Here is a 12,170-nt window from a genome sequence, read left to right as displayed (position 1 = left end):
AGTATTCTATGGTGTATATGTGCCACATTTTCTTTATCCAGCCTATCATTGATGGGCATTTGGGTTGGTTCCAAGTCTTTGCTATTGTGAACAGTGCTGCAATAAACGTGTGTGCTGGATTATAAATCACTCTACTATAAAGCATTGGTTTTATAAAGATATGTCTGAACAAACAATCGTTAAGTGTAAAATTACTCCAAAAAATTTTCAAAACCTGTGAACTAATCAGCTTTATTTTCAAATATACAAGTATTTTGAAATGCAGAGTTTATGGCTGTTGTATTTCTTAAACTCCACACAAAACTGACAAATCCATACCAAATTAATCACCCACAGACTGCCAATTTCATCCACTAATTTAACACTACAGCATTCAGGATAAATTAAAGGATTTAATAGTATAGGCAGGTAAAAAAAAAAAACAAAAACCAGCAGTCATTTGTAACATACTGCTATAATTAGAACAACCAGTTTATGGATTACTGGTACAAAAAGTTTCAATGGCAAACTTAGAGCTTCCTTAAAACAAACAAAATCTAGACTGAGTTGAAGCATTCTCCATCTGGGAAAAAAAGGCTCATCTTGTGAATTTTAACACTCAGCCAAATATAAAATCATGTTTTAGAGGGGACCATCACTGATAGTAGGACTTAAGCCAGGCTTTCAAGGTTTGGATTAGGCCAACTGATTCGGGGAAAGGTGGAGGCTGCCAGCAAAGGAAGCAATGAGATTCGAAGTTGGGATAAGTTGTCAAATACCAGGAACAATGAGGAGACCTGTTTGTTGGGAGCAGGGTTACATATTAGAATAACAGGATTTAAAGGGAACATTTTTTAAAAGGTATGTTCCAAAGGAAGGTATAGTTGAAAGTACTCTATTCAGTCTAAGAAATTCATATAAATCAGATTTGGAGAGAATTTAGCTGAGTACCTTTACAGTGTACAACTTTGCATTTTATTAAAGGTCACAATCATACCATGGGGCTTTAGAAATAATGGTAACTTTTTTTAAAAAAAAGGTATAATCACCTCTTATTTATAATGAACAGTTTTAGTTAAAATATTTGGCCAGATGAAAGCTCTTGAGCACCACCACGGACTCTCAGGCTTCACATCTCTCGAGTATTCCTGAGAAAACAGTAAGAAAAAAAGCAACTTTCATCACTTTTTAAGAGCTCTTTTTCAGAGGTTGTTCAGGCTTTTCGAGATGAAATACACAGGCAATACTGCGGGTAAAGGAAAAACTGAGGGACTGCTTCCCACTTAAGCTAAGTAGGAAGAAAACAAAATGATCTGCTATAAACTGCACGGTACAATGCAACTGAAAAGTGAACAGTGCATAGTATCCTTCACTAAGTGAAGGAAAAAGTGTGATTACCCACTTGAAGTTCCCATTACATCATGAGTGCAATTCAATTTGGGGAAAATAGTTTAATGTATCTCTCAGAAAAAAAATAGTTTATATTTTTCCATCTCAAACAGTGCTTTACGAGGTCCAACGCCACCAAGCGACTTTCATTCTGTCCCATACTGCCGAAAGCGAATCTAAGGCAGGACGGACGTCCAGGATGGTGAACTGGTAGTCCTTGTTGACTTCACCACCATCATAATAATCAATCACATATCTAACTTCTGTCCCGCAACGGTTTATGATCCAATCATGCCTATCAAAAGGCAACTCATACCTGGAATAAAAACATGCCACTGAGTGTTAAAATGCTTGCACTGCATTTAGTCCCAGTTTAAGCTATGTGAAAGCTCAAGAAGCACATGCAAACACCTGCTCCCAAACACCTAACTGGGGAAGTCAGACTCAAAGCATCACATAGTGAACAGTACTAAGGGAAGATGGCACTGAAGAACTGTGGTAAGTCCAGATCACATGGCAGCTCATCTGCCTACAAAGGAATTAAGGTCAGTAGGGAAGAGACCTAAGCCAGGGAGGTCAGCTGAGATATTGCAGAAATGCAGGTGTGAGCAAAGAATCTCAAGTATGCTAGAAAAGAAAGGGAGGATGGCTAAGTGCATAAACCCAAAGACACAGATCATGGGAAGAGTAAGAGGGCAGATCCAAAACATGGACGATAACTCCATTCAACCCTATGATAAATAGGAAGCAATCTTCTACACCCTAATAAATCTGCCCATTAATGGACAAACCTCAGGGAGAGAAAGAAATCTACAGCTGAATATGGATTAGGTTTTGCAAGATGGCACTGCAATTCTTAGACTGGTTTTGGTGTGAAGAGAAAGTTGACCCGGATCTGAAGATGGTGAAACAACACTTCTACGCTGACACTCACCCCATCCAGGAACGAATTCGTGCCCTTGGTGAATACTCTTTTGCTTTCCCTCCGAACCGGATCAATGATGGACCACAAGGACACTCTCTAGAATTCCCCAAATAAGAAAAGTCTGTTAAAATACTTTCTTTTCTTTGACAAAGATAATGTTCTAATTTTTCAGTAATATACATTTTTTTCCTGTATACATTTCACATAATATAACATTTACAGAGAAAGGTAAGTTCTAAAACAACTCAAACAACAAGTGCCTATTTGTTAAAAATGTTTCTCTTTCCTTCTGGACTGGGTGCGTTCCATCGCCTCCCCTTCCTTCTGGATATCTATACTACACTTTGCAGGAGTCAGGACACATGACCTTTCCATTTCGTGGAGGAGAAGGCACATTAAAAAAACAAAGAAACAAAACAGCCTCAAGTATTGTGCATCATGCTTCTTTCTCTTTGGCACATAGCAGCTGGGGTTTTTCAGACAAACAAGAAAATTCTATTCTTTCATTTCAAACCAATGAACAGCCTTTATGAAGAAAAGAAAATGATGGATTAATCCCTAGAAATGGATTGTAATTAATATTGGACCAGCTCCTTAAAAACTACACATAAGATGAGGGGTAGCAGAGTCCTAGCTGGCAAATGCACTCCCTCTACCCACAGACCCCTGCTGAGGACTCTCTAGGTGCCAGCCCTCTGTGGGCACCAGGGTATAGCAGTGCCAACAAGACCCTCTGAGCCCTGTCCTCGTGGAGTTCACAGCCCACCTACAGGCTAGACAGACAGCTGTTTCCAAGACAGAGGGAGTGGTGGCCAAATCAGGAGGCCACCTATACTGTTAGCTGCTCCCATGGATAACAAGATAGGTGTCTAAGTAAGTGGGAGGGAGAAAAATTTCCAAGGTATAAAGGACTTCTACTGGAGGACTTATGAGTTACTTTTCTTCTCCTTTTAGGAACTACTCCTTAACATCTCTTCTCAAGAGGGTCACAGGCAAAAAGGTAAACTCAATCTAGGCAAAACTTTCTTCTGCAGACCATAGCATGAGTTTTTAAAAGATCTACTTAATTTTGACAGAAGATAACTGGAGAAGGAATTGAAACTGACAAACTGAAATTCCCTTTTCTCTCTTCTCTTTGCTCCATAATCACACAAGTAATTAGCAGGTGGTCTTAATTAGAACACACTTTCAAAGTAGGTCACTGTAAACACTTGTGGCTCCTCTCAGGCCAGAGGTTACTGAGGGCAACATGGTCGCAGTTGTTCCCCTCTCACATGAACCCACCCCAGGCCTGAGGCTCAGTCAGTGACAGCCAGGGAGTGCAACCAATGAACTTCAGAGTGCAAATATTAAAAACAAACAAAACACCTTAAAAATCATTAAGTGGACTTTGGCCAAGAAATTAATCACATTGTGCAATGAATTTAAAACCACTGTTTATGACATAACCTGGCTCAAACCAGCAGCATATGCAATGCTCTAGATACACCCAGCCTAGGCACCACCCGAAACGGACTAAGTCAGACACCCTGGGGGTGGGGCCCAGCATGCTAGGTTTTAACAAACCTTCCCCATGATCCTGATGCACGCTCCAGTGTGAGAACCACTACTATCAACAGACTGAAGCCCTGTCTCCTTTAACACACACAGCTGCATTTACCTATTCTCCCTGAGAAAAAGGGCTCTGAGTTAAGACATCTCTTTGTGTTTAGTCCTAATGGGGATTAAATAAATGCTATTGAGGGAACAAAAATGTCTTTCCCACCTCCCTTGGGGCAGATGGCATTTTAGCATCTCCCTTCCCACATGCTCTGCTTTCGAAGGGCTGTGATGCTCCTTCTGCTGAGAGGCATGGTCTCTGTCCCTTCCCCTTGAATCTGGGCAGGCTCCTGATGCTTTCTGGAACTCTAGCTATTGCAACCTAGCCACCATGATAGGAGGAAGCCGAAGCAGCCATATTCAGGGGCCACGTGGAGGTGTTCTGGCCAAAAGCCAGTACCACTTGCCAGAGGAGTAAACGAGCAGGCCTTCAGAAGACTCTAGCCCAAAGCTCGGAAGCCATCCTGACCACTGAGTCTTCGCAGCTGAGGCCCCAGATATCAAGGAACAGAGACAAGCCATCCTTGCCCTGTCCTTGGCGTATTCCAGACCCACTGAATCCACAAGTCTAATAAAATGGTTGCTATTTTTCAACTAAGAAGGGTGGCCTGTCATGCAACAATTGTCACTGAGCCATGCCTGCTACATAAAATGTTTTATTAGAATAACAAATGATTTGAATAAAATGTCAAAACTCTAGAAAGCTGATATGAAATAAGAAAGATGCTTGAAAGATTTGTTTTTAAGATCTCAAACATACTTACGCAGCATGAAGGGCTTCCCACTTCAAAATCTCCTTCCAAGCCTGCTCGTTATTCTGATTGTGAATTCTAATGATATTATACATATCCTTCTGACTGATATCCTCATCTTTCCACTTCCACCTAGGAAAGAACATATGGTAAAATTTGACAAATGTTCCTGATAATGCCATAAAGTTAATCCACATATTTTCATAAGATGATTTATTCAACATTCCCCTTTGAGAAAGAACTAAGAATGCTCACTTTCTCTGAATTTAACAGATCTAAGGCTCATTTTCAAGATTTACCCATGATCATGGAGCAGCACTATAAATCCAAAGCTACTACAGAAGCATTGAAAACAAATATAAAGGTTCATCTTAGTCTCATTTTACTGAGTCACAGTAAACCAGACTTACAGAATCATCTATTTTTACGGTGACATTTGTTCAGATAGTACCACTGATCAATGATCCCCTAACTTTTTCTAAACATTTTATCTAAAAGTGTTTTCAGTTTTTTAAAAAAACCTATTGATGGTTAATTTTAATGTGTCAACCTGACTATGCCACAGGATGCCCAGACATTTGGTCAAACATGCTGGCTGTGTCTGTGAGGGTGTTTTTGAATGTGAGTAACATTCTAATCAGTAGGCTAAGTAAAGCAGACTGCCCTCCCTACTCCGTATGGGTGGGTCACATCCAATCAGTCGCAGACCTGAATGACAAAAAAGCTGACCCTTCCATGAGTAAGAGGGAAGGTCTTCTGCATGACTGCTTGAGTTGGGACATTGGGCTTTTCCTGCCTTTGGACTTAAACTGAAACATCAGTTCTTCTTGCATCTTGAGACTGCTGACTTTCAGACTAGAAGTGTGCCATTGGCTCTCCTGGGTCTCCCGCTTGCTGACTGCAGATCTTGGGACTTCTCAGCTTTACATAATTGTGTAAGTCAATTCCCTACAATACATATCTTCCTGCCCTCCTTGTCTCCTGCCCCTCTACACATATCCTATTGGTTCTGTTTCTCTTGAGAACCCTGATGTAATACACTGGCCTTGCACTTACAATCTGACAGGTGTGAAAAATCAGGTGATTATAAACTGATTAATACATTAAAATGTACTATATTGTTTTGAAGGTAAAAAATCTCTTCAGCACACAACTCTTGGATATTCTGACAACCAAATTTTTATTTTAAATAATATGTTCACTCACCCTTTCTTTAACATTGCATTCCAGAACATCTGCTCGGAAGGGTAAACCCACTTTTTCTCTGAATCTGCTCTGGGAATGGATGACTCTTCTCTGACAGTAGATAATACAAATGGCTGATCTGGAGCTGGTGTTTGATTGGGTGGTGGCATCTAAATAAAATAAACAGATTTTCTTTTATAGGATATAAAGTAAAAGGCAATATAATTAACCACTTCCTGGAAAGCAATACATCACACAGAAAGCACAGATTACTTATTAAATCAGTGACATCAAAATTTCAGACTTCTCAGATAATTTGATTGTTTTGAAGAGTCAGATTACTGAGGTTGTGTTTCTTCACTGATTAAGTTCTCAAATATGGTAAACACTGTGGTTAAATTTTTGGCCTCTTTCTCCTTTGAACAAATTTAGAAGTAATGTCACCAAGGAATAAGTAGAAACTAATGCCATGATCTTCAGGCATTTCTAAAAACTTTATGACAGGCTTTTCAAAAATGACTACTCACTCTCTGGGGAAAAGTCTCATAGCACACATGTACAGCACTGCTTTTTTAAAAAAATATTCTCAGATTTTTTAGGTTTCTGCTTATGCTTCATCCCTCAGGCAAAATATACTACAGATGAGTCTTTGCATCTCAACACTGCCAGGTCAGAAGGTGGGAAGAATCCCTTCTCCCAGACATGTGGGTCACCAATACTGTTATGGTGTTAGCCTTAACTTAGCCTTAGCCTTAGCCAGGGTCTCTCATCCATGGCACTACTGACATTTGGAGCTGGACAATTTTTAGTTATGGCGGTCTAAGTACTGTAGGATGTTTAGCAGGATATTTGCCTGAGGGGCAAAATCACTCAAGGTTGGGAATGACTGGCCTTGAACTTTCTGTGTTAGAAGTATAAAGGATTTCCTAGTAAACATTAATTAAAAGTCTCCATCACAACAAGGCCCTCAGTTAGAATACCGACAGCAGGAAGGGCCATGTGTGGTAGGCACTGCAGAGTGTTCTACCTGCATTATGTTAAACACACTTAAACACAGTGTGTTTAAGAACATGGGTCTGAGGTGGATAAGGATTCAGTTTTGGCTCTGCCACTTCCTAGCTGGTGATGTGGGGTGAATGACTCCTTCACTCTCAGTATCTTCAGTCTGAAATGGGGACACTAAGAATACTGGCCACACAGAGTTGTTATGAGGATTAAAGGGGAGAATGTAGGGTGCTTAGCTTAAATGCTACAGAAGTGACCAAAAGAGGCTGGTCTGAGTACAGTGGTATTTACAACTAATTGATCACAACCAGTTACAGATTTCTTTGTTCCTTCTCCTCTCCCACTGCTTCAGTTGGCTAGCCTTGAATGAAAAAATTTTTAAAAAGGGACCAAAAGAAAAGTTAGCTGTTATTCATATTCTCACTACATATCATGATCCCATGGGGTAAGTGTCTAGGTCTGTAAGATTCCAAAAGGCCCATGTTCTGAACCACTCACCTATTAGAGATCATCTAGGCCAGTGGTCTGCCAGGGGCTTCGGATAATGTTGTCTGTCACTGCTTTCATGCTACAGAGAAAGCAGCAGCAGCAGAACTGAGTAGTATGACAGAGACCCTATGGCCCATAGAACCAAACATATTTACTACCTGGCCCTTTATAGAAGCAGTTTGCCAAAGACCTTTGGTGCAAATATTTGAAGGCCTATGTGCAAGATAATCTTGGTGCATTGTCCAAAACTTTATTTTCAAAAACAGGCAGTGGGCCATAGTTTGTTGATTCCTGAGGTGGACACTGCTATTGTATCTCCCACGCCCTTTCTTTTCCAGGCTAAATATTTCTAGTTTCTTTACATGCTGCCTGGTTTGCTAAAATTTCTACTCCTGATAATCCCGTGGCCCTCTAAAGTATATGCCTGAGCCTCCTGTTAAAACATGATTGCAAACTTTAGACCACAATCTCCGATGCTGTCCATCACAAAATGTAGTGATGTCACATCTACCTTGCCCTCACTTCTCAATGGCATTAAATTTGCTGGCAGTCACACAACAGTGAACCACCCTAATGACTCGTGCAGGCTGGCACCCTATTGTACCTGAAGAAGTTCCCCAATCATGTAATGTGTCTACAAAGTTTCCCTAGACCAAAGATACCTTAATTAACTCTAGCTATGGTTCTTACAGAATTTCCCATCTACCACCTACCTAGTAACTCTCCCAGAAGAAAATATTCATTTGGTATGGCTTATTCCCAGTACAACTATGCTGGCTGCTCATAATCACTGTTTGTTTGTTTTTTTTTTTCCCAGGCACTCCCTGAAACTACACTTACTAACACATCTAGATTTTCACTATAGATGGAATATCTAACTTCCCTGTTTTCAAAGGACAGAAGAATTCATCCTAGCCATCTGCAACTTGTCTTAGGAGTCTGTACAAGCAACTCTGCATAAAAAGTTCCAGAAAGAAAACATGAGTGTGGATTACCAGATTTGAAGGATCTAGGTTCTCCTTATTCTCAGCAGCAGTGCCCCTAATGGGACACTCCACGTACTCATAGGCGCGTTCCTGGTGGGCAGGCACAGAGTATGTTTTCTTCTCACAGTTTGGGCCAGATGGCTCTGTACTCACTGGACACTCTGAAATAATCAAGTATAAAAATGGTGTCACCATGAAGGCAGGACATCTAGCTCTCTCAATTGAAGCACTAAAGTGCTGAATTTCTGACCAATGATTACCACCACAGGAAAAGTCAGGTTTCTTCCATTTAAATCTACCAAAAAGTGAACTAGCTAACATTCCAAAATCCTAAAGATGAGAAGGTTCTACAAATTTACATTTCCTTTGAAAGAAAAATGAGTACCCATTCTCTAATTGTATCACACCCCCAGCAAAAATAAGCCAAAAAACCTTGGCAGTTGCAAGAGCACGTGTTATCCATGCCATGGTTTAAGTAACCTGGCTGAAGGAGCAGCTGGGGAGCTGTTAGAGGAACCTAAGTGGGGACCAGCCACATTTCACAGGGTCTCCTTGACTTTTCATTCACTTGTTCCAGAGAAGTCCAGCCCCAAACAGGACACAGTTGCAATCCAGGCTTTCATTACTGATGCATTATCTCAGGTACAAGGAATGGGAGAAGAAAATGAACAGAGGAGACATCACAAAGGTTACTGCAAAAAAATCTGAATGCCACTCTGCTTTGTCCCAAGACTGAAACAAGGCATAGGAAAACCACGTGGCCTAGGGCCTATTCCCATCAGTCAACGGCAAGAGTTTAACAGGAAAAGGCAGACAATAAAGAAAACATTCTACAACCCATACAGGATCAAGATGCCCATTACAAGGGAAGGTCTGAGCCTAATGAGATGAGCAATAGCAAGGGTTATGCCCAAAGACCCAGGATGCTGATCCCAATTAGTGGGAGACTGGGAAACTGATTCAGAGAATGAGCAGGCACTTGGAGAGCTGTGACACAGAAGACAGCTGCTCATGTAATGGAATCTTGGCCTCAGGCAGCAGCAGTAACTACAACAATACACATGAAAAAGATGAGTTTGCTTTCACTTCCTTCCCTGCACTTCTCCTCCCAAGCCCTCATTTCCTGGTGCCCTGTGCCACTGCCCACTTTAGGGGTGAAGACTTGCTATGCCTTTCTTCTCTACCACTGAAAGCACCAATCCTTTTCAAGTCATAGATCCCAGCTGGGTGTTAGAAAGAAAATAACATTTCAATTTTTCACATCATATAACCAGTAGCCCCTATGATCTCCTATAGACACCCACATTCTTTATTAATGTAATAAGTCTGGCAGCTCTCAAAGATATACAGCAAATGAAATAAAACCAAAGAAAGAGTTCTAGGATCTCGCTGAGGACACTCAGAACAGCAGCACACCTGCTTTGGCTGATCTGTCTCAATTCTTCCTGTACAAAGAAACCCCAGAAGAACACTGTCTGTCCTTGTCCAAGGTCACAGAACTTTTGCTGGCTTTGCCACTTACTATGTGACTTGGAGCATCAGTTACTCCAAGTCTTAGTTTCCTTGACTATAAAATAGGGAAAAAACCGACCACACAGCTTATGAAGATGAGAATGTAAGCTCCATCAGGCAAAGCTCCATTTTGTATAATGTTATTCTCTCGTGCAGAAACAAACAAACAAAACCCAGCAGTGCTTGGTACAGAATGGGCAGTGACCTCTCAGAATAGGCTGGCTGACTGAAGAAATGAATTAACATCACAAGCATTAGTACTCAGTAAGCACACCATGTTGCTTCCGCCCTTCACGACTTACTGATTCAAGCCACACTTTAATACAAACAATCTAAAGTAGACCTGCATCAATTAATAATGAAAGACAGCTTTTCCATTTTCATTTTCTTATCTAAAGAATGGACAGCAAGCCCATTAGGTGATGGCTTACTTTTATATATAAGAATACTGAAATGGCTATGGGAGCAAAGGTTATTTATTAAGACAGCTAGATCCAGACCAAGGTTTCTCAACCTTGGCCCTCTTGATATTTGGGGCCAGCTGATTCTTTGTTGGGGGGCTGTTCTGTACATTGTAGGATGTTTAGGAGCACTCCTGCCCTCTATTCACTTTCCTCTCACTTGTGACAACCAAAAATGCCTCCAGATATTGGCAAATGTCCCCTGTGGGAAGGGGCGATTGCCCCCCTCCAGTTAAGAACCACTGATGTAGGCACAAGTAAACTTTGGGAAGTTGGGGCTGGTTTAGAGTACTCACTATGTTCTCATGTACTATCTCAATCATCATGACAGGCTTGTGAAATATTATTATACACTCATCTTACAGATGACAGACTGCGGCTTACAGAGTTAACTTGTCTAGACTCACAAACCTCAATAAGACGAAAAATAAGGACCAGACCCAGGGTGCCTGACTCCCATGCCTACCAGCCTCAGCAGCATACTACACTGCCTCTTCCTTTAGAGCCTTTCAAGAATTTTTTTAAGACAGTCTCACTCTGTCACCCAGGCCGGAGTGCAGTGTCACAATCTTGGCTCACTGCAACCTCGGCCTCCCAGGCGATCCTGCCCACCTCAACCTCCCGAGTCGCTGGTACTACGGGCACCCACCACTACGTCTGGCTACTGTTTGTATTTTTTTGTAGAGGCAGGTTTTTGCAATGTTGCCCAGGCTGATCTCGAACTTCTGAGCTCAAGCAATCCACCCACCACGGCCTCCCAAAGTGCTGTCACAGGCGTGAACCACCGCACCCGGCCGTGAATTATCTTTTGTTTTCATTTTCTAGGCAAACGGCCCATTACCTTTCATTTTCCCTTCATGCATCGGACATCCTGAAGGTGGGGATGCTGAAGTGTTTGAGGCCTGAACTGCAACAGCAGGAGCAGATGGAGACAAACCCATGGCTGGAAACCGTGTTGACTCCAAACAATTTTAAATTTCCACCTGCCAAAACAGACAGACAGATTAATGTCTCTGGACTCTTCTAATCTGGTCAACTCTTGTTCCTCCCTCCTCTTTGTTATCCCATGGGCATCTACCAGGCAGGGTACTAACTTCGAGGGACAGCTTTAATATATCGCCCCCTTAGGGAAATACTGTGAAACCTAGGCCAACCTCTTGGGGCACGTATCTAAGGCAGTGAGGATTTTGGGACTGAGGTGAGGCAGTCGCTGAGAAACCACGCCACAGCCAGGAGGTACAGGCCTGAGGCGGGCGTGGGGCGTGGGTTTCCTAGGAGTGGTGACCCGGGTGGAGGAAGAAGGGAGGCCCACTGAGCCCAGACTTGACCCCTGACCCCAGAGCCTTAGCGAGGGGCTGGGGGTCCGGGAAGGGTGCGGCGCATGAATAGGAATTCGAAGAAACGAAGTGACACCAGAGGTCGAGGAGGTGCCAAGTGTCTTCCCCACACCGTCCCGGCGCTTGCCCACCTGCTCCAGCCCGCGGTCCCCAGACCAAACCGGCCGCGGCCAGCCTGCCCTTCTGCACCTGAGCCCTCCCCCGGGCTGCTCCGAGAGGCCGGTACCGCCTTCAGTAGCCAACCCAAACCCACAGCAGCAGTGACTTCCCGCCGCCGCCGCCTTCCTCTCACTGGGTCACCGCTGTGGCCACGGTCACCGCCGGCGTTCTCACGCACCCCTACTTCCTTTTCAGAAGGCGGGACTTCCGGGCACGCGGGAGGCGGGCTGAAGAGTAGTATTTTCCGTCAATCACGGAGAGCAGCTTCCGTCCCCTCCTCGCCTCGGCCTGTAGCTGCTGCGGGGGCCGCTCTCTGGCCCCGCCCCTCCAGGCCGGGAGCCTTTTTCAAAATGCCAGCAGTGGCAGGTAAGGCTGTCTGGTCCAGAGACTTC

At 43.0% G+C, this 12,170-nt stretch overlaps 1 protein-coding gene across 4 annotated transcripts; it reads right to left on the bottom strand.

Annotated features, from left to right (window-relative positions):
• Window positions 1-212: 212 nt before the first annotated feature.
• Window positions 213-11,970, bottom strand: LOC112615563 (cytochrome c-type heme lyase). Of its 4 annotated transcripts, none has more exons than XM_025372329.1 (7): window positions 11,751-11,970; window positions 11,124-11,265; window positions 8,319-8,470; window positions 5,851-5,999; window positions 4,657-4,776; window positions 2,303-2,389; window positions 213-1,684 (listed from the first exon to the last, which is right to left on the bottom strand). In XM_025372329.1, exons 2-7 carry the CDS (start codon window positions 11,221-11,223, stop codon window positions 1,486-1,488), a joined length of 807 nt encoding a protein of 268 aa, XP_025228114.1. In that variant the 5' UTR covers window positions 11,224-11,265; window positions 11,751-11,970; the 3' UTR covers window positions 213-1,485. The 4 variants fall into 4 exon arrangements, with proteins under 4 accessions (XP_025228114.1, XP_025228115.1, XP_025228117.1 ...); XM_025372330.1 differs by having other exon boundaries at window positions 11,809-11,970; XM_025372332.1 differs by having other exon boundaries at window positions 11,873-11,938.
• Window positions 11,971-12,170: the final 200 nt, after the last annotated feature.

Source organism: Theropithecus gelada, chromosome X (assembly GCF_003255815.1).
Source record: "Theropithecus gelada isolate Dixy chromosome X, Tgel_1.0, whole genome shotgun sequence".
NCBI lineage: Eukaryota > Metazoa > Chordata > Mammalia > Primates > Cercopithecidae > Theropithecus > Theropithecus gelada.
The sequence above is the reverse complement of the archived record's forward strand: the minus strand, read 5'-3'. Positions and strand labels throughout refer to the sequence as shown.